Source organism: Pholis gunnellus, assembly GCF_910591455.1.
Source record: "Pholis gunnellus genome assembly, chromosome: 4".
NCBI lineage: Eukaryota > Metazoa > Chordata > Actinopteri > Perciformes > Pholidae > Pholis > Pholis gunnellus.
This window is the reverse complement of record NC_136530.1, coordinates 24,093,080-24,115,604: the sequence shown is the minus strand read 5'-3', so window position 1 is coordinate 24,115,604 and position 22,525 is coordinate 24,093,080. Positions and strand designations below refer to the sequence as shown.

At 42.6% G+C, this 22,525-nt stretch overlaps 1 protein-coding gene across 2 annotated transcripts; it reads right to left on the bottom strand.

Annotated features, from left to right (window-relative positions):
• Positions 1 to 1,168: 1,168 nt before the first annotated feature.
• Positions 1,169 to 18,422, bottom strand: hdlbpa (high density lipoprotein binding protein a). 2 transcript variants are annotated; one of them, XM_079157635.1, is made up of 28 exons: positions 18,347 to 18,422; positions 16,098 to 16,169; positions 13,460 to 13,574; positions 13,188 to 13,354; positions 11,484 to 11,699; positions 11,187 to 11,393; positions 10,864 to 11,079; positions 10,552 to 10,758; positions 10,359 to 10,466; positions 10,153 to 10,257; positions 9,859 to 9,937; positions 9,145 to 9,284; positions 8,951 to 9,055; positions 8,668 to 8,781; positions 8,475 to 8,561; positions 8,248 to 8,379; positions 7,332 to 7,550; positions 6,728 to 6,949; positions 6,397 to 6,615; positions 6,141 to 6,279; positions 5,895 to 6,046; positions 5,710 to 5,814; positions 5,470 to 5,604; positions 4,361 to 4,504; positions 4,012 to 4,191; positions 3,187 to 3,303; positions 2,907 to 3,056; positions 1,169 to 2,810 (listed from the first exon to the last, which is right to left on the bottom strand). In XM_079157635.1, the coding sequence occupies exons 3-28, from the start codon at positions 13,533 to 13,535 to the stop codon at positions 2,721 to 2,723; spliced, it is 3,831 nt and encodes a 1,276-aa protein (XP_079013761.1). In that variant the 5' UTR covers positions 13,536 to 13,574; positions 16,098 to 16,169; positions 18,347 to 18,422; the 3' UTR covers positions 1,169 to 2,720. The 2 variants fall into 2 exon arrangements, with proteins under 2 accessions (XP_079013761.1, XP_079013762.1); XM_079157636.1 differs by having other exon boundaries at positions 5,895 to 6,043.
• Positions 18,423 to 22,525: the final 4,103 nt, after the last annotated feature.

Here is a 22,525-nt window from a genome sequence, read left to right as displayed (position 1 = left end):
GAGTTCACTGTGGTCATAAAGGATGGACATGGTCAGCAACAATACTCAGGTAGGCCGTGGCGTTTAAATGATGCTCAATTGGTACTAAGGGGCCCAAAGTGTGCCAAGAAAACATCCCCCACACCATTACACCAGCAGCAGCCTGAACCGTTGATACAAGGCAGTTTATTTCATGAAAACCTCAAGGATTATAACTTGTTATAACTTGAACCAGAATGAACCAGTTTGTATTCAAACCCAGAACTTTTGGATATTATCCATTTGCTCTTATAACGGTCATTAAAACAAATGGAGACAAGTGGTCTAGAATGCATCGTGTCAGTCTTCAGTATTTTGCATTGGCAGACATTTATATTCTGTAAAGCTTTGACTTTTTTGGTTTTTATAGATTTTGAATGTCTCAGGTAGATTATGATTCGTCCCCTTTCTTCTTCTTCGTCTTTCTCGAACATATGCGGTGTCTGAATTATTTTCCATGCTGAAGGTTTCTTTTGTTTGTTCTTCTCAAACTGTTCCTCAGTCTGTGATCTCGTCCGGCAGCTCAACATCGGGTATATCATAGAGGGAGACTGTTCCTTCTCCTCTTTGAGATTGGCAACTTCAGTTCGGACCGATCTCCTCTTCAGTCTGGAGCTAAGTGACCAGTTCCGGGATGGTTGAGGTCTGTTTTTCTTTCCAACTTTCAGAAAAACAGCTCTGGGCTGAATCTCTTTCTCCATCGGTCACTCCTTTCTTTTTCAGCTTTGAATGATGTGAAACTTTCTGCAGTTCAAGTTCTGGCTGTAGAGCTTCATTTCTATCTTTTGCAACCTGGAGTTCTACTTTCTATACTTTAAATACAGTACATGGCCACTTTGAAATTTATATTGGCCATTTGTTTTAATTCTTCTGATCTGCCACTGAGATTTGGAATGATTTGGGGAACAATACATGTTAGGACTGGATTATAATAATGGCCTCTCCTCTAACACCATCCTCAGGCCAAATAGAAGTCATGCAAGCCTTCAGACATTGAGATCCAGTAAGTATCCATAGCAACAGTATCACTGCCAGTTGCATCGGCTTTGCAACGTGCCAGATTGATTTGTATTCATTGTATGTGGATATATTCCACGATTGAACGAATAACGTTGCTCTTTACAAAATAAATCAAAAGGAAGCGTCGACAGAATTTTCAATTTTTATTGACTTTTTGGACAATTTCCTTTCCAGTGTCATCCGTAACCGTTCACTTCAATGGTATTTGCATAAACTTTCATTCAATGCTAGAAGGATAAAAAACCAAGGTAGGCTGATGCAAGGTGCTCAATTAGCAGCTAGCAAGCTAAATCTGCACTCCTCAGGCCAAATCAGGGCCTGTGTGTGTGTGTGTGTGTGTGTGTGTGTGTGTGTGTGTGTGTGTGTGTGTGTGTGTGTGTGTGTGTGTGTGTGTGTGTGTGTGTGTGTGTGTGTGTGTGTGTGTGTGTGTGTGTGTGTGTGTGTGTGTGTGTGTGGTCGGTCTCCAAGAGCTTTCAGATGAACAAACATACCTTTCCCCGTTGGCCATTAAAAATGCACCTAGACATCACCGCTACCTGGTTTGTATCTTTCCAACTGTAAGGCTGATAAAAAAAAAAAAAAAAAAAAGGGCCATTGCTATATAGAACAGAATAATCTGCATAGCAACTGGAAGACAAAGGGACTGGACACTGACCCACTACAGAGATGAGGAACACGGGACACCACTAGACACATAGTTGGCACGAGATGGTCTGCTGTTTTAGCTCACAAACACGGTCATATTTAGATTTTTGTATAGTGATTTACTTTTGAATGTCAAAAAAAAGAAAGAAAAAAAAGAAGAAGTTTCATTCAACAGTTAGTGTGAGGTTTGATACGTTGGAGCGCTAGGCCATAGTGTTGTAAGAAGTTTAGTTCGGGGCATGATCTCCAAGCATCTGGCAGTTTGAATGGGTGCGGTTCTGCGGCAGCGACGACGACGGCTGACACCCCCCGCCCCCCCCCCCCCCCCCCTCCCTGTAAAGTTTACCAATTCGTAAGGCTACAAGGTACGTGCCACTACTCACAGAAGCACAGTTAACAAGCAAATGGAAAGATGCGACAACGAGGACGACCACTGCAGTGTGCTTGAGAGCTAACGACTGACAACTCTCACTCGGCTACATGAGTAAAGCAGGCGGGGGGGGGGGTGGGGGGGGGTGGGGGTGGGGGTGGGGGGGGGGGTTTACTGAAACAGCTGGCCCCTCTTCGGTCAGTCATCATGTCGGAACACACATCACCAGCTGTAATTCATCCTTCACCCAAACCTGCAAAGGCAACTAAGAGAAGGGCAGCTAAAAAAAAAAAACTAAAACTAAATAAAACTCATGTCTGTCCACCGCTGAATTTGGTATAACAGTTCAAACCACGTCAGTCTCATACAGACTGTATAGACTTAACCTTTTTTTTTTTCTTTTTCTTTTTTTTTTAAGCATTAAGAGAGCATTATTAAATGCAGATACAAAAGCTCACAAGTCAACTACAGTATCTGAAAGCACTTTTAGACTGATGAATCTGCGAGGGCAGGGCGGGATAAGTACACAGAGAAGGATGACATTCTCAGAACTGAAGACTCGTAGGGTCAGCGGTCAGTCCGGGGTCAATAGGGGGTGGGGGTGGGGTGGGCGATAGAGGGGAAGATTGTGTCCGGTTTAGTTCAGGCCCATCTGTAGCAGCATGGCTTAGAAGCGCTTGGGTCCCCAGGGAGAGCTCTTGGCTGCCACTGGGGCTCCAAAGCTGGGGAAATCTTCAGAGCTGCTCATGTCAGGGGCCTGAAAGTAAAAATAACAAACACACCAGGGTTAACGGAGGACGAGGAGATCGATTCTAATTTCAAACGGTGTGAAGCAATAAAAAAAAACACTCACAATGCTCGCCTTCTCATTGCCCGTGGTCCAGGGAGCCTCCCTCACCACAAAGCCTTTGGACGGGCCACGTTGTTCATCCATGGCGGAAGCGCTTCCCCCGTGAGGCCTCATGTAAGCCATCTTCGTCTCGTTCTCCACAGCATCTGCCATCTGGTAAAAGCAGCACAACAAAATGCATCAGTGCTAAAAAGGGAAACGGCAAACATTACAGGCATATCTTTTACCATCTGCTGTAAAAATAAAATAAAAAGAGTCATCATGCATGCAAAAAAACGCTTACGAATTCCTCTTCCAGGTTCAGAAGGTGGTCGATGGCTTCATCCACAAGCTCGGGGCGACCTGTGACCGTCACAAGGTTCGGGTCTGCAGCTCCACTCTGGGGAAACCTGAGATCAACCTGAAAAAGATGGACACGCCGAGCCCCGTCAAAGACTGGCTACTTCGAAGTGACAAAACGCAAAAAAAAAGGGACTCTACATGAAAAGAAATAAAAACACAAAAAAGGGGCGGCCCAACAGGCAGCCCAGGACAGAGTAGCACCGACTGGGATTTTTATTTTCTAGAAAAATATATCCATGTTGCTCTCTCAGGTATCCATCGTCGTCGGGACCATCGTCACACAGAGCTGGGTCGTTGCCAAGCTCGTTTATGTTTAGCTGTTAGGAGTAAGGATTACAAGAGTCCCAATCCATCTAACTCAAACCAGAACTGAGGCCTGGCTCAGGCCAAAAGGTAGAGCCATGACACCATCATCATCTATAGGTCATCCATCATCTGAGAGTGTGAGCACAGATGGGATTAGATCAAATGTGATTTGCATGAACCGTCCCTTTAATTAGGTCAACTTCTCTCCAGAGGAATGGAGATGATGAAAATTGTGTCCAGCTGTCTGAGCTAGGCAGAAGTTTATAATGTTATTCGATGATGTCAGCAGCTAACTTGGAGGGCTTGGTTATGTTCGCTTTACCTGCATGCAGGTGTAGTTCTAGTTGTGGATTGAACAGTTGGTACTAAAAAAGGTCAATTTTTGTGTAGGTTACAATCTAATAAAAGCTCCCTTTGAATTGCCATGTGGAGGACGTTTCCTCTCTCTCAGCAGCCTCACCTTAAACTCATCCATGATCTTGCGGATGCCCTTGCCGCGGGCTCCGATAATGCGGGCGTGGACCCTGCTGTCCAGGGTGATGTCCTCCGAGATCATCTCCTCGAGCTCATCCACTAAAGCCTGGATGGCATCTCGTGCTGCTATGGCTTTGTGCTCATACCCTGTAATAGTAATCTGATCCTGTGGAGGAAAACGGTAGTAAATTCAACAGGACTTATTCTGCCAGCATAAATTCTATGATAGTAACTATTATTCTCATGAACCGGTCATTCAGCACCACCTGTTGTGCTGATGGAGTACGTTCACCTCCATTCTTTTTTTTGGATTTCAAATGAAATAAAAAAATCACCTGGTTTTCATCGTTCTTCTCTGGGAATTGGATGTTAACGTCGTGCTCAGTGCGGATGGTGGTGATGATGGCGCCCTTGCGGCCGATGATTTTGGGGTGATATTTGGGGTCCACAGTGATGGTCAGCTTGAAGCTCCTGAGTGCCTGTGGAGAGGTTGGTGTAAACGATACTCTGGGTTAGAATGCCACTGAGTTTGACACACACGACTCATTTCTACTTCTGCTGGAACTGGTGGTCAACCAACAATGGGAAAGAAGGTTCATTATTAATATTTATTTCCCGACTCAGTTGGCCTTTGAGGTAATCTCAAATATAACTTAAGTGCTCCATGTATGTGTATGATGTACACTGAAGGACATTTCCACCAGAAAGATTCAGCAGAAGTGACTCCCCTCAGTAAACACCAGTAGAGATGCACCAATCGTAATTCTATTTGCTCATTCAGATTACAGATTCAGATTTCCTCAAATTCTGACCTGGCAACCTTTTTTATTTTGAATCACTGTCCCAAAGACTAATTTCATTTCCTAAAATCCCTGTTAACTGTCAACAGTTCTAAATCTTATCCGTTTACTTTGTTATTGTCTACACTGTGCTGGTTATTTGAATAAAACACAAAAAATGATTTGGACTTGATGATAAAGATTAGACATGAATGACTTCCTGTTTAAATATTTGCTTTGATGAAAACAATGTTTGGGGGGCATTAGTAGTTTTAATGGTGAATTACAAGCTGCTAATGTTCTGAAGTTAAACGGGTCACAATTCCCTCTTGAAGATCTTCTATATACACTGCTGTGAACACAACTGTATTCATTCAAGTTTCTCGCCTTAAACTACATTTTACATTTGAACACATTATGATAGTATTAATCTACCGTAAACAAATACTAATTTTCACTAAACATAGACCTTGAACGCATCATAATAACCTGTTAGCTCCGATATCAGCGGGACTGTGCCTGATGTGAATGAATTACATTATAATAAGCGTCTGATAAAGTTTATTGTTCCATCTCTACATACCTGTAAATTCTGAAAACACCGGCTATAAAAAAAAAAAAAGGCTTAAAATCCCTCAGTGTGAATACATCCACACAATACTAACCCGATCCTCCTGATCGGCCTGCAGCTCTTTGACGCGCTCCAAGAGGCCCTCTTTGGCGCGGTCGAGGTGATTGGCCAGGCCGCTGATGGCGATCTTATCAGACTGCTGCTCAGGAGCAGGCACTTGAATATTAACCTGGAGGAAGAAAGCAAGGTTACTCGCAGTTGACACAGGGATGCACAATGTGATTTTTATTTTATTTTTTAATTTAGCTTCAAACTCAAAGTCTGTAACACGCACCTCAAATTCATCCATCATCTTTCGAATTCCACTTCCTTTCTGTCCGATGATGTAGCGATGAAGCTCAAAAGGCACTTCCACCTCAATAGTGACAGGAACCAAGGCCTAAGGAAAGGAGACAGTTAGAGGAACTGTTTGGAGAAATAATAATAAAAATAATAATGAACTCCGTTTTGAAAGCCGACCTTCAGTGCTTCCACGGCAGCCTCGCACCGCTCTTTGCGGCCAGAAATCACGATCACGTCACACTTTTTGGGCGCGTTTGGATCAACGGGCTCCTTCACTTCTCCGTTGGCGTCGCCGTTCTCCTGAATCGGGGCCTCCGCAGGAGGTGCTGCTGTAAAAAATAAATTAAGTGGACAAAGTTTGATGAGAACATTACGTAATTTAGGGACTCCATTTCAAAGTCTCCATGCAGATCACGAGTTTACCTTGCGGGTCCTCGCGCTCTGGGAACTTGATCTGCACATTGTGATCTCTAGTGATCTGCTGGATCCGTGAGCCCTTGGGACCCATGATAGAACGGTGGAACTTCTGAGTGATCACACACTCAATGGTCACTTGAGCATCCTGGAAAAGACCACGTTCAAATGAGAGGGGGGGGGGGGGGGACATTGATTACATTTCAAACGGACGAGAGCGAAAAAAAAGAAAAGAAAAAACACACAGTAAAGGCCTACTACTAACCAAGTCCTCAACGATCTCCAGCATGCGCTTTTTGGCTGCTTCCACACATTCTTTGGCTCCTTTCAGGGTGACCTTTTCGCTCTGAGTGCCCGTGCGAGGGAAGCTCACCATCACGCCACCATACTCATCGGCAAGGTCCCTAAGGACTTGGCCGCGGCGAGCCACAAAGTAGCGGTGGTGCTTTGGATCAACGGTCATATTGTCCTCGACGACGTTGTCCTGAAACCAAAGAGTGAATACATAAATTTTTTTTAAAAACAGGCGTCGTGAGAGAACTAAAGCCTAAATCTGCCGCCGTCCTGCCATGTTTAAAACTCATTTGGAGCCTCACCAGACTCTTGATGAGTTCCTCCAGCTCCTTCTGAGCGTCCCGCACGGCTTCTTCAGTGCCGACCACGGTGATGAGCTCCTGGTCTTGGTCGTCCGCGGTGGGGAAAATGATCCTGGCCCCGGTGCTGTCACGAACCTTGCGTATGTTTCCGCCACCTTTCCCAATGAGGAACTTGTGGTATTCCGGCTTGGCACGCAGCTCCGCAGTGTGACTCTTCGTTTGCTGAGGTAAAAATATGAACTCAATTATTTCTAGAACAAAGAAATCGATCACAAGTCAACTCCAACTACAAAAAAACAGTCCGCACAAAAGATGCTTTTATAAACTTCAAAGTTATAACTGATGGAAAACTCTGTCATGCCTTCACTGATTTTAAATTTGAATTAAATTAAAGTGCAGCAGGCAAAGCAAACCTTCATTTCTACTACAAGCGATGCACCAGCTCGTTTTGATTCCGACAGTGGAAAGAACACTGACAGAAGCTCTCAGCAGGTGGTCATGTATGATCAATGGAGGCACAGAGGCCCTCCCTCTGCGACCTCTGTCTGATGGCTGACAGTTTAGCGAGGTCAACCCAAGTTCAACTCGTCACATTTCTACAAACCTTCTCCTCTGCCAAGGCGAGCAGTTGCTGCTTGGCCTTCTCCACCTCCTCCGCAGGGCCTCGGATGGTGACCTTATCGATCCCTGAGCCCTCAGTGGGGAAGTGGATGTGCACGCCGCCACACTCCTCCATGATGGAGCGCACAAAGCGGCCCTTCGACCCGATCAGGGAGTTGTGAAGCTTGGAGGGAATGGACACCTCTATCTCGGTGATGTTCGCCTGAGCACAGAGAGATGGTAATTAGGTATTTGGACCAGTGTTTATAGGTGTACAGATACTAGAAAATATTGCAATCCCCTGCCGTTAAAAACAGTACGACGTTCCGTTTAATTAGTACCGGAATGACAGTGTTGTAATAAGCGCGGTAGGCTATTTCCTAGGAGTTGCGTAGCGACAGCGGGGGAAGTGTGTGTGCAGAGTTCTGCTAGAGGACTGGATTGCGTTCCTGCGCAACGGGCGGTTTTCACTTTGAAGTCAACTAATGAAGTTGAAAACAAAACAATGTAGCTCTAAATGCGACCAAATGTACCGATAAAATGAGATTCACCATCTTCTCTGAATCTGTCCAAGCATCTCCTGTAATCCGACAAACACATAATCCACCTAAGAGTATTGGTTTAAGTATTATTTTACCCCATTTCTCTGGAATGTGAAACGGATGCTAAAGGGAAAGCAGTCCGGTTCACTAACACCACTTCGAAACAACACAGCGCTTTCGACAGTCACTGTGGCGTCTTCCTGATTTCTGCAGCTTTTCCCATCTTTTATTACCATTACATTTCCTTATGTTTTAGGTTTCGCTGTGGTATCGTTTCAGTATCTGTATCCAGATAGTCAGGCAGGGTATCGTATCAAAGTCACTGTGACGACACTAATACGACGTAGATTTAGACCCGTCTACCACGCCCGTGCTTACCAGCTCCTTCTGAATGGCCAGGATGCGAGTTCGTGCGACCTCGCAGTTTGCCTTTTTGCCTGTGATGACAATCATCTCGGAGTTGCTGTTCTCAGCAGGCAGGTCAATTTTTGTGCTGGTTTCCTCCCGAATCTAGAAAGCGAAAGGAAACGTATCATTTAAGTCAAACATGGGACACCCCGAAGACCTCGTTGACCTACATGAATTCTCTTTTAAATATACAGCACCTTCTTGATGTTTGATCCTCCTTTTCCAATTATGTTTCTGTGGAACTGCTTGAAGATGGGGACTGAGAGAGAAAAGCCGTTCTCCACCTGACAAAAGGAATCCCTGAGAGTTAACGTTCATGGACGCCAAAACAAACCAACCTTTTCAAATACCTGTCTACGGCAGATAACCCATGCAAGAGAAAAGACTTACCATTTCAGCCACTATCTTTTGCATGAACTTTGCACATTTTTCAACCTCATTCCGTGGGCCCCTAAGTTGAACAATGTCACTTTTCTGTGCTGGGTCGGGGAAATTGATGATGACCTGGAAGAAATGTGGTCATGGAGTTACTAGGGTACATTTAACGGGTTCAGTACAGACAAACCACCAACGGTACATTGCTAAATGACTGTAATGTAGACGCTTTTATCCAAAGCGACTTACAATAAGTGGATTCAACATAGGTATTCAAGAGAACTAGTTACCAACTCACCTCTGGGAATTTGTCCCGCACTTCTTTGATCTTCTCCCCCTTTTGGCCAATGATGGCTCTATGAAAACGCTGTTCAATGATCAGGTCCTTTGTACGCTCATTCTCCTGCGAGAGCGAGAGAGCATGACGGTGTATTTAGCGAAGGCACGTCAGGATCCAATTTGCAGCATCTTGCCTGTGAATTTAGCACTCACCATGCGTGTCGTAAGCTCCAACAGCTCCTTCTTGGCCTCCTGTACACCCTGGGGATCCCCCTCAATACGGATCACGGTGCTCTTCTCGTTGTCGGGGGGGATGCGGACAGTCACCTTGTGCAGCTCTTTGATGCGGTTGACTATAAATAAAAATCAATAAATATATGGCTTGAGGACGCCGCCGATCAAGTTTTTGCAAAATTATGATGCACATCATGATCACAGCAAACTAATCTGAATAACGAAGTATTGCTCTTTGGAAAAGTATTCTTTATTATTATTATGTTTGAGCCTTAGCACAATTACAAATGTATTTGTATTTTTGAAATAAAGTATGCAGGGAGTTTAAAAAATAAATGAATCATAACTCGTTTTTATATTTAATTGAATATGCATTCATTTATATTTCTTGATCACTGGCATGACTGACTTGTTGAATGAATGCGAAATTGCTGTACACATTCACCGGAGGGTGGCTTTTATTTTGAAGTCAGTTCTGTAACACCATGTATGACACACACGACTCATTTGTGGTGCAAAGAAATTACCAATCACTGTATCCGACCTCAACTCGTATAAACTCGCTTTGGTGCTTCACTTCTTTCGCCGTCTCCAGGCTACAATACATAGAGTCTGTTCGATATATATCGACAACCCCTAGTTGCACTGTTGCTATTCAATACACCGGCGCTTTGACAACAACACAGTACTTACTGTTGACGCCTCCTTTTCCGATCAGGTGTCTGTGGAATTTGGGATCCACGCTGATCTCGGTGAAGTCCATACGATTTACCTTTTAACGGTGAAAGTAGACAAAAACATGAAAATCACTGGAATATATCAACTGTAGCTTGTAAGTGTTGTCAAAGGTGCTTTATGCTACACAATGCCGGTCCTCCTTTTACACAACCTACTTTGTAGCACATGACCGTGACATTAAAAGAAGCCTTTTGATTGTCAATCAGGCTTTGCATCTTGATACAGTTCTATAGTTAACCAGATACTCACCAAATCTGTAACTATGATTTCAATCTGGCCCTGCACCATCTGCACGTCTTTGGTGGGACCCTCCAGGGTGATCTTATCTTCTCCCTCGGTGAACTCGATGTGCACCTGGATGCAAAATTCATGAAAAAAATAAGTCACAAATTGGAAAGAAAAGTGTATTTAAAAATGTCAGCGTAAAAATTAAATAAAATCACAATTCAACAGACCTTGGGCATTTGTTGGGTAATCTTGGCCAAGTTCTGCCCCTTCTTGCCAATAATGAAACGATGAAGCCAAGAAGGAGCTGTGACCGAGGAAACAGTGTAGCTGTTTGCCTGCGAAAGGAAACATGCACGTTAAGTTACTTTATTCATAAACGATAAACCACGTCAAACGGTCGTATTTTCTAAAGTTCCACACCTTGGCGTAAACTTCAGTGAGGGCCTGACCCAGACGGTCCGGCTCCCCGCGAAGGATGACAGTTTCAGAGCTGCTGTCAGACGGTGGGATCTCGACTGAGACGCCAGTTTTCTCGAGGATCTCCTGCAGGGTGTTTCCCTTGGGGCCGATCACATACTTGTGCTGAGACTTCTTCACCTCCACCGCAATAGTGGTGGTGCTCTTCTTCTACGATGGAGGAGAAAAAGAAAAAAAAAGGTTAGTCGAGCAGGGAATTGGTGTGATCTGTGCCAACGCTCGCTTTCCTCGCAATCGTTTGGATTTCAACGTTACCTTTTCTTCATAAACCTTCTTGATCATCGTCACAGCAAGGGCCACCTGCTCCTTTTCCCCAGTGATGACAATCTCCGTCTTGTTCACACTCGGAGGGGGGACATTGACGCGGGCACCGGTCTCCTGCATCATCTCTCCTACCAGCTTGTTGAAGGGGCCGGTGATGAACGGGTGGTACACCTTGTCAATGTTCACTCTCTCCACAGCACGCTTGTCCTAAAAGAGTAGGAGAAAAAAATAAAAAATAAAAAAGAAATCCTAAAACTGCGATATGAGGGACGTATGTTAACGGAGTAAGTTGACCGTCTCAGGAGACACGTTACCTGCTCAGCAGAGATCAACAGGATCTCGTGCTTGGCCTTCTCCAGGCCCTCCTTGGTACCAGAGATCTTGATCTGGTTACTGATGTCGTCGGGTCGTGGGATCTGGATTTTGGTGGCAGTCTTGAGCTCCAGCTCCTGAAGCTTCTCCCCATTTTTGCCGATGACAAAGCGATGGTGCTCCTTGGGGATGGCGACAGTGGCTGAGGCCTGTCGGGGTTCAAATGGACAGTTGGCGCCATTGTACTCTACCATTAATACTGCGTACAGTTATCACAGACAAGAGCCGGATCTCCTGACCTGAGTCTGCAGTCGGGACACAATCTCCTTGCGGGCCTTCATCACGGCATCCACCTTTCCAGAAACCATGATGGAGAGACCCTGATCTTTTGCCAAGGAGAGTTCCAGGTGGGCTCCGGTCCTGTGCATGATGTCCACGCAGACCTTCGCTTGGTCACCTTCCCCAAACTGGTTGAGGTCCTTGTACTTACGCTCCTCTAGCGGCACATGGAAAACCTAGTTGTGGAAAAAGAAAAACGTCAATTTGATGTGATGAACAATTGTTACATCAGAATAAATTGCTTTGATAGGACTCAAAATAAAATCGGGACCAATTGGCACCGAAAACAAAAACACAGTTTGAAACTGTGGACTACAGCCACCCCTTGCACATGCATGCAACACACACACATACACATTGTAGGGTACAAGCATAAGAGAATGGGTTCTATAAACTATAGCAGAGAGTCTGCTCGTCGTTCCCAATCATTTTTTAGCTTAAAATGCTCGGTCTACCTTACTTTACCAACAGTTCAAACTGTTTTGGAGGCCTGAAAAAGTATCCAAGAATGAAAAAGGTGAAACAGAGACGTCATAGAAATGAATGTAGACCTTTTATCGTCCGGACTAGGCACCACTGGAGTGATGCATGTCAGTGTACTGTATGCTATACATTCTTTTATCCTAATATTTAGTTAAGAGGCCTTTTAACAGCAGATATTTTGGCATGGCAGTGATGTATAACATTGACCAACACTACATCGCATTCCGTTCCAGGGCCCTGGTGTTGTGTGGGCTGGCTCACTGTCACGGCATACTGCTTATAGCTGGAGTGAATATTATTGCACCTGTGTTTTTCCTGCTATTTCAAGCCAAAAAGTCTGCAGTGGAAAAGGCCTATTTGGCTAAAAAGTAGGAAAATTGATCAGTTTTCACAATAGGGATTCACTAAAAATGGCTTGTAGTTTGTAGAGTTCTTGTAAAAGAAGACAAGTTGAATGCATTAAAATCACACAGTCTATTAAAGCATGTGTGCTACACAAACACAGGCTGCCTGATTAACCCCTTTCTCTGGACTATGAGGGGCGTATACAGACCGTGCCAACTCACCCTGTTAGGTAGTTCAACTTACAACTTTTTACCCCCTTCCTTGTGGATAAATCTGGATTTTGGTGAGCTCATAATTCCTGGAACCCTTCTGCGCACCTTCAGCCTGAGAAGAGGTCTAATCAGCCAGATGAACTAAAACCCCCCCGTGTTGGTACGCACGTATTAAAACCTGGGAAAAGTTCCAGGTCATTTTAGTCCCGGGACTACTTTTCAAGTAAACTAAACGTTTCCTTCCGCCTGTTGTCGTCGGCATTTCCACAGCGGTCTAAAGTCCTGCGAAGACTCGGCAATTTAGTCCGCTGACTTATGAAAAAGCAACATGGCATGGGGGCTGCTGGTGGTCACAGGGTGAACACACTCTCCAGTGTTCAACTGAAAAAATAAATGTCTCACTGCGACAACACTTGCATAGTATTTACTGCTGCATGTTGTAACGGATGAAATGCAGATGAGGAAAGTTAAACTATGAGTGTCTGTCTCCAGAGTAAGTTTTCTGAGCCATTTATTAAAAAAAAAAAACAAGTCCAACCTCAATCAGTGAATTTCAAAACATATTCATACAAGAGCTAGCAAACCTTTGACTTCATGTGTCGGTAACTTTGAAAAACACTGTACCTGGGTGATAACAGAAGACTTGAGAGGTCGGATCTTGGATGTCCAGGCGTTGGCAGTTTCCTGGGTCCCTTCAGGTGAGGCCGCCTTCTCGGGCAGAGGCGGGAAGGCGTCCTTGTAGGTAGGAAGAGCATCCTCTTCCTCTACAGCACCGGGTCCTGCCCCAGCAGCTGAACACAGAGAAAAAAAAACAACAACACACTCATGAATCCATTTACGGCTCTTAGTTTGCATTTTACAAAATCAAGCGCAACCTTAAAACTCCAAACACTCACCACCAATCTGCTCTGGCCGGAGCCCACTGCGGTGCTCATTGAAGCTTTCCTGCGTTAGTACAGCGACTGAGCTCATGATCAAAATCCCACGTTTACACAGAGTCCGAGTGTGCCACTGGAAGGACAGGAAGCATTATTATTATTATTAAAGGGTTTGGCAACAGGAAGCGCATAGTATTTAAACACTTATTTTCTAGATTAGCAAAGTTTGATTAATAAACTTGTGTTAAACAATACCCAAGGACTATTTTTAAATAAACAATCAAAGAGAAATGCTCAAGAGGAAACCACGAAACCATGAGCAACCATGTTTTCAGGAGCTTGAACAAGACTTTGAGAACGTACAGTATGTCGTTTTCCCCCAGCTGGGTACAAGCTTGTTACAGAAATGTAAAATAGAAATTCACACGGTTATGAATGTTTGGCATCAGTCCAACCTACACAGCAACTTGCTTCACATCTAAGGGATCGATCAACACTTGTCACTGCTCTTATTTGTGTCGTGTTCTTGCACATCAACGCGTTGTAATCGCTTTGTACAGGTTTCGCACATCAAAAATAACAGCGACATAGAAGTAGGATCGGCTCCTTATTTAATTCACAAATTGAGGTTGGCATACACTCATTTGTCATGAAAACTAGATAACGGAAGAAGAAGAAAAAAAAAAAGTGCCACACGCACAGGTTAAGCATGTTATACAAGCTTATCAGAGGCGGACTTTGGGATTTTCACCGTTATCTAATCTACCTTTAGCAAAAGAAAACATGTCTCTCACAGAATAACCACACTTCTTGTCACATTAGCATGTTGGCCCTGTGTTAAAGTATGCCGAGACTGATTGGTGAGTAAATAGATAATGCTTTAGCACCACAAAAGAAAAACACTGGTGTGGGCAGGGCCACAGCTACAGGACATTTTGTCTCTCAGCAAGAAACCAGTTTGTCTTCTGTTGAGACCGTCTTTGTCAGTGCTATTCTAAGAAGTGTAACTTAGTGAGTAGGCTCCAGGGTTAAGAGGATTTTTTCCCCCCACTGACCCGTGTGTATGTCCATGTTGGATAGGATTAAAGCAAAAATCCGCCAACAGGAAACTCCGATGTCCTGTCTAGGGTCTTTGAACAGAACTCTTTCCAGGAAAGAAAGCAAGCACAAAGCATAACATCTCATCTATGACATATTTCCTTTCTCAAAAGAGACCTACAGTTATTAGGATTTCTGACTTATACAAAGCTGGACGTGTTGGTTTGGCGATTGAGTTCCATTAACAATTATTTTTGCTCTGCAAAGTTGGAAACAAACAAACAAGCGCTCCGAGCGCTACAGCATGACACCACTTCACTGTCAATAATGAAACTGAATACATCATCGGGAGTCACTGCTCTGTTTTTCTGACGAGCAGAGAAAGTTAAACCCCGGCCAACTAAGAGTAGAGGAATGTGAATTGTTTTACGGTGGATTTTTTTGCCCCCAAGCACGCCTGAAATTCATCTGAAAGCACGGAGGGACTCCCAGATGTCACAGATAACTTGTTGATACTAAAAGTGTTTTCTTTCCACAGGCCAGGCAATTAAAGGAAATTTACTCGGAGCCTTAACATGGCAGTCGTCGGTTTAGCAGGCAGTTCCCCCCCCTACACTTTTCAGACCACCCTTTCAGTGGCCTCTTCCTTGTCAGGCTTCATAAACTTAAGGCTGCTCTCTGCCCAGCACTCATTACTGCTTGCAAACCCTGTTGCCAAGTCAAGTGTGCGAATATCCTTCATTTAAACATTAAATCAAACACTTAGTATGGATTTCATTATAGCGCGAGCATGCAAACAACTAATTGGATTTTGGAGGTAGGCCGTCCCAGCCTTGTTGGCATTTTTGTGGCCAGAGAAAGTGTGAAGCACGTCGAAGTCATCCGCACGGGGTTAAACAAAGCCACGCCAACGCTAAACAGACGCGGTTACATATTTGCTTATTACTCAACGGGTATTTGCATATCAGGTGCTTATTCTAACACAATGTGTCAGTATCGGCCAAAAAATAAATAAAAAAGGTTTGCAACACACTTAATAGTGAACAGTGGCTTTTCCAGAACAGGCCAGGTGTATTAAGAGACTGAACATAAAACAATGTCGTTTGCGGTCGGCTTTAAATTGAATAAATACCCTAAAAAAGTGGAAGGGATGTCCAGTACTAAGAGTCCAGAAAATCCATCTGACTTCAAGTTAAAACAGCAACTCCTTTAATGAATTACAATGCTCGATAGATACTAACGGACTGTGGGATTAAATAAGTCGAGTCCTTTTCACATCATGGCTACGTTTCTCAGCTTGCTGTGGAGATCCAGCATCCCCTGTGGGCTAAACTTCATATGCTAACAAGTGAAGCACAAGGCATGGCGGACTACTCGGAGTTTCCATGTATGAAGGATAAACTTGTGCTAAATGTCAGTGATTAAACGCTGTACGGCCAAAGTGCTGAAGCTTTCTACTCCACAATCCTAATTATACTTCTTTACTGCGGGGCCAATCTTCAAGCTGTGGTCGGGGTGGGTGGAAGCCTGTTTAGGGTAAACAAAATGGTGCGCTGCGGATTGCTGAAGATGGTATTAGTGACAGCAATTTACAATGCTAATAGTTTTAACAACTTACCAGCTAAATGGTCAGTTACCAGATAATCCGTCCTGTAAAGATGCAATTTCCCGTCAGCCTGCCAGCTTTTGCCTAAAGACCACAAAGAAAAAAGGGATCAGCTGCATTACAATACCCAGGATGGCATCTTAGTTTCAAAGACAGATAAAGAAATAATTATTTCAGGGGTCTCTTCAAAAACTATGCACAGACTGGCTACTACAGGGTTATTGCACAAAAAGAGATTATTGTATTCTCAAAAATATTTGTATGATCAATTTGAATTATTGCGTATGTGTGCATCATGTCCCATTAACTAAAAACTACTAAAGATGGTTAATGACATTATAATGGCAGATTTTTTTTCTACAACAGTTATTATTAGTTACACAGCTAAAACTCATTAAATGGAAACATCAGGCAGGAAATAGAAAAGTCAGTGTTAAAGTAACTTGTACATATTTTTAAAGTTAGTGCTTCTAGTAAGACCAGCAGAAATAAAAATACTTCCAAAATACTACCACAGACAACTGAAAGTCTGAAACCATCCAGAAATGAAAGAGCATTCAGATAAAGTTGAGGCCAAGATGGGCATTACTGAACTCCAGTTAAGTATCACTCTCCTTGACAAGCATCTGGATTCTATAATTGGACACTGTCCCATCAGACAGAAGGACAGACCTGGCAATTAATGAAGCTGCTGTGGGTGAACCAGGTAAATAGGCCATTGCTCTCTTGTGTAAGAACCACAATATAGGTTTATAATTGAAAGGGTGTGATCAATAATGACTGTGTAGTTTTGACATGGCGTGACAATTTGTGCTAAAGTCATTAAAACATCTGCATTTATTCTACTAGTTTGCCACTGACGAAACCAACTGTCCTCTCACTAAGGTCTGCACATGTATGTCAAGGGGAAAGAGACCCTTTTGAGCACACGTAGTACTTATAACGTAAGCATAATGAAGATATAACGTTAACTAACCAACTCGTAATATTAGTAACGATATTTTGTGTGGCCTAGTGGCGTTAGCACGGGTAACAAAACACGGCCTGTTCCCTTTAACACCAGTAAAACAACAAATAATGTCGCTGCCCATGTCTACACCAGCAGCAGTCAGTAAATAGAGACAGTAACTCCATGGCTTAAAATGACACGTGTGAATTACAACACAGTGATGCCAGTTTTTTTTTGTCTTAACTAACGTTACCATGTCAAGGACGCATTTTACGTATGAACTGGGGACTAATAACTATATTAGTCAGGAGCTACAAAAACTCATTAAAGCCCAACCACACAAAGCGGTCAACCAACGTAGCAAAATACATCGGCATATTATCTAACCGACGAGGTCACTAAATGTGCTGCTCAAGTTAACGCTGACGTGCTCGTCCTGCTGCTAGTTACATTTGCATTAACGTTAGCAGCAGCATGGCCACCTTAGCGCCTATATAATGTTACACACAAATCCCAGATTAAAGGTTTAAGTAGCCGGTTAGTGTGGGTGCTAGCTAACACAATATCAAGTTAACGAGATGGCTGACAGTTGCCAACGACAGATTACAGTATGTGCTAGCTGCCGTCATGTTAGCTAACGTCGAGTGACCGGTAAAATGTACTGAAATCGAGATGAACTAACGTGAACTCAACTCCCAGGGATGCCAATATAACGTCGGATGTTCAGCAAATATGAGACGCCCTTCGTAAAAGTGGCATCTTCAGTAACAAAATCACTGTGGCGTGGATTACTAGCTCCAAACCCGAAGCTAACGCTAGCTAGCAAACTTGCTAAAAACTTTGACTGTGCGACTGTGACACGTAGCTCCTCGGCTACATGTAGCTTGGCTCTCTCAAACAGCCCTACACACAACTTCAAGCTGTGCCTTAGCCAGCTCATGGTATTAAGCTAACAGCGGATTGAACATGTAAGCCTTATAATAACTCTGTTATATTCATACACGGGGGTTGCGTCTTTTTTTATATACATTAGCCAACGCTAACACGGTCGTAAAAAGTACAAGTTGAAGTGTAGCATTAGCCAGCGAGCTCATGTTAGCATACACTCGGTTCTACTAGCTCGCTAAGTCCACGTAGGCATACAGCTGAGCAGGAGAAACGACACGGAGTCAGGCCAGAACACACTGTAACGTCCAAGGTTCACCAACAAACTGTCTCCCCAACTAGTACCACTCCGCCATGTATAGTTCAGGTGAAGGTCCTATGTAAAGGCAATACAGTAATATTCAGGAGAAAACAGTGGAGTACTTACTTATTTTATGTTCTCGTCTGCCCTGAAGGTGCAGGAGCTGAGATGAAATTCCACTGGCGAGAAGGTGGGATTGAAGGCTGACGGATATATACCAGTGCCGCCCACCAATCATATCCTCCAACGTCACGTCAAAGAGTCCGATTACAAATAATTTATTTTCATATCCAAGATTTACAGACTGGTGTACAACTTCAGCTCTTTGTTTAAAATGGCACAGTAAAATGAGCCGTAAGATTAAATGTGGTTAACGTTGTTTCCCTTGTTAAACCTGGGCTGGATCAAGGGTGGATTAAAATCATGTCTAGAGGACAGTATGTATGCTCAAAAAAGACCAGATGAGGTGGCAAATTAATTCTTTACTTACTGTTAATCACACATTTCAATATGGGAGAATTCCTCAATGTCTTTTCACTCTTTAGTGGGATCAGATAAAGGATGAGCCGCGCCAATCCTCCTCCACTGCTATCCCTTTTTAAGGTTATGAAGGTAGGCTCACAATGTTGTTGCCGTGAATTGTGAGAGAGCAATATGCAACATAGGCATGTGCAGAAACACTTCCCCTAATACAAGTTCAGGGAGGCTGCATTCTCAGGTCATTCCTCAGCTAGCTGTTTATGGATATACTGTACTCCAGCACAAAGTAACAGAGTCCACAGTTTACAGCCAGTGGACGGCTAAACACACAAATACAAATAAATGCACATTGTAATTGAGCTCAAAGCATGTTACGAGGGACAAAAGTCATGGATGGATTAGTGACTGGCCTATGGGGCAAAGGCTCAAGGTGTCTGGGGCCCCCTTGGCCTTCATCTACAAAATGTCACTCAAAGAGACACGTACCAACCAGATAAAGACTCAAAACAACCACAAAGAGACACATAACGACTGCAAAGAGACACAAAAATACTTAATTGAGACAAAAAACGACTTCAAAGAGACACAATAATTACAGAAAAAGACAAAATGGCCACAAATAGACACAAAACATCTGCAAATATATCCAAAACAAATTCAAGATACACAAAATGTTCACAAAGAGACACAAAATCACTACAAAGTGACAAAGAGACACAAAGCAACTGCAAAGAGACTCAAAATGACCTCAACAAGACACAAATTGACTACAAAGAGACACAAAATAATAAAAAAAAGAAGTATGACGTCTTTGTGTCTTGCAAGAGATGTAAGAGAGGTGTGTCTGTGCCTAGAGGCTCATTGTCTCACAATCCAACCATGATTAAAGTAAATTCATTCTGATCAGAAATCTCCCCAGAAATCTTAAAAATGCTAGAAAAAAATCCATCTGTTGTCCATGTGTAGAAGGAAATCCTTCAGAAATTCTTTTATCAGGATGCAAATTTGAAGCTGGATTCCCAAACACAAAGAAGAGATTGTCATGCAGTAATATGTGTAACATAACATGAGACCGTAGCTACACATCACTTCTTAATGAAGTGGAGACGTTCATACACAAACATTATGTAGACTAGTGCAAATTCCAAGTGTTATTTAAAATTTCCGATTCAGTTTAAGTGAAGTTAAATCAACTTCCTTAAATTCGTTTTTGAAGACACTCACTCAGATTTTCACTTGGTAGATTTCTTCTGGAACTTTTAGATGCACTGCGTGTCCTACAGTGGCAGGTGGACTTTGCTCAGTTTAACAGCTGATGAGGGCCATGAGATGACACCGAAAGCTCCAGAAGAAATGTAATAAGGACCTTGAGATTGTAATAATATTTTGCCAAGTCAAGAATTGACCTTACAGCTCACATTCAATCATTTTGTGCTAGAAGTGTTATAGATTTGTTACAATCTTATTAATAAATGTTGATTGAACAACTTTGGCTATTACCCTACCCTAGACTTTCTCTAAATCCACCACTTCTCCAATGACGACTGTAACATACTGGAAAGCATCAATTTACTTTTTATTATTTATAATCCTATTTTTGGGGACAGTGAAACCGGAGAGGGGATACACAGAAGGTGAACAAAATCCACAATAACAATCTTCAAAATATTCTGTCATGATCACTTTGAGCTAAAACAGTTTTAGAGAGGTAAGCCACTTTTCTTTTGCTCAGTGGTCATTATAATATAATGGATATAGTAGCACCATAGTCTACTCTACAGCCTCAAAACGTTCCATATAGACGCCTCTCTGACACGGAGTCAGCAAAAAAAATACTAGAAACAAGTGTTTATAACAAGACTGTACTAATGCGCATTACAGTGCACATGTGTTGCCGTTAGTGTGTCCACCCTTAAACAAGCATCGATATTCTGACTGAAACACGCATCAACCAGACTAATGTCATCACACCACTGTGAGGAGGACCAGGGCACTTTGAAGATAATGCCCACTGATCAAATCAGTCCAGACTCCATGATTGGATACCATCTGTATCTTTCTCCTGAATGATCAACAGCAGAAAATAAAGAATGAGAAAAATCTGCTAAATGCAAAGAGGAAAACAGCAAATAGGAGCAACAATGTGCTGACAGAAGGACAACCATGATGCATTTGTAACTACAAATCAGGTGAAGACAAAAGTTCCATGATACATAAGTACGTTTTGACAAGTGCATCATGTGATCATCTATGAACATGGCCGGAAAGGATGAGCGCTTTGTTTGCAGGAATTAAGCAGATAAGGAGCCCCGTGATGGACCAATGACCTCGCTGATGCCCTGCTTTCATCCCACTGCATGCTGGGAAATATTCCACTCCTTGGCCCTGAAAAACAAATTGGCACGTGAAAACAATGAATTACGAGATGATATGATGAATCAATGGACAATAACACACTTCTCCTGCAATTACATAGAATATTTCTCCATGTTATCTAAATATATCACATTGTCAACTGTAATCCAGAAACACTTTAGTTTATTATATATAAAGTAAGAATTACAAAAGAGATTTCCCTTTTCTTCGCATCAAAAACATATTTTCTTTGATTGATTGATTGATTTATTTTTTTTCCGTGTCATGCACATAGCAACACCAACCCTCATGATTTTATCAGATACCATAAATACAGGTTGCTTCACCGCTCGGTTTTAAAGAAAATATTCTGCCTTCTCTCCCAGGCCTGGCAAATTAAATCTGCTACATAAAAGGTTCCTTTCCTGAACCACTACTTAAGTTTTTGTTGTCATCCAGCCAAAAGAAATCAACATAAATGGAAGTCATTTTGCTAAAGAGTACTACATCCCTCATGTCCTAGTAGACAGGACAGTAAAACATAAAGTGCACCTCGTTCTCAATTTCACCTCATATATAATAGTCATTGATTTTACACAGTAAGATGTTTTTCAACATATCAGCATATATTAGAAATACATAAATGCCTTTATTAAGATATGTGTACGAAACTAATTTGTCTGCTACGTGTGTGCACACATATTAAAAAAAGAGTACAAATGCAAATATATATATATATATATATATATATATATATATATATATATATATATATATATATATATATATATATATATACATATATAGTCCAATATCACATATATTATGTATGGGGTCTATTTTACTACAGATTTGAAGTACAATGCATCTTTGTTCATTATTTCAGAGAAGACAGCAGGGGGCGCTCCTTCACAGCATCAGAAGTCACTTTTTTTCCTGCTCGTGATAAAGTTCATTCTGACTCTTATCCAACAAAAAAACGGACCGAAGTGCAAATATATGCATCACATTCCTGATGATTGATGTAAACAAGCTCTGAGATATAGTCTCGTGACGCACTGTTACCTAATGTGCCAAGAGACCAAACGTGTACTTTATTTAGTGATTTTGGAAGGTTACAGAGAAAAAACCTACATCTACTTCGTTTTATCTACGGGTCAAAGTGTAGCCCAAACTTAAATAAAGGCTGTTTTGCTTTGTGAGTCAAATTAGATAAAACAAATCAGATAAAAGAATCATTTTTATAATTTCCTTCTGGGTGTAGACAACCACCGGCCTGTATATTCAACACACGTAGGGACGAACCCGCACACTATTTAAACTTTCGACGACGCCTTATTAAAAAGCCACAACATGTAATTTTTCAGGCGGTCAGTGCAGTATATCCGTCCATCCATCGACGCTATTTAAAGTAAAGGAAGGCAAATCTTCACTCCTCGGCCACATTTCAACCAATGGCAGGACGACTGG

Excerpts from the sequence above, each read along its gene's own strand:
- hdlbpa (XM_079157635.1), bottom strand. The coding sequence starts at position 13,535 with ATGAGCTCAGTCGCTGTACTAACGCAGGAAAGCTTCAATGAGCACCGC. Across the intron at positions 10,467-10,551 it reads TCACTGAAGTTTACGCCAAG|GCAAACAGCTACACTGTTTC; the intron begins GTGTGGAACTTT and ends TTCCTTTCGCAG. Across the intron at positions 9,285-9,858 it reads CGGAAAAGGAGGCGTCAACA|TCAACCGCATCAAAGAGCTG; the intron begins GTAAGTACTGTG and ends TTTTATTTATAG.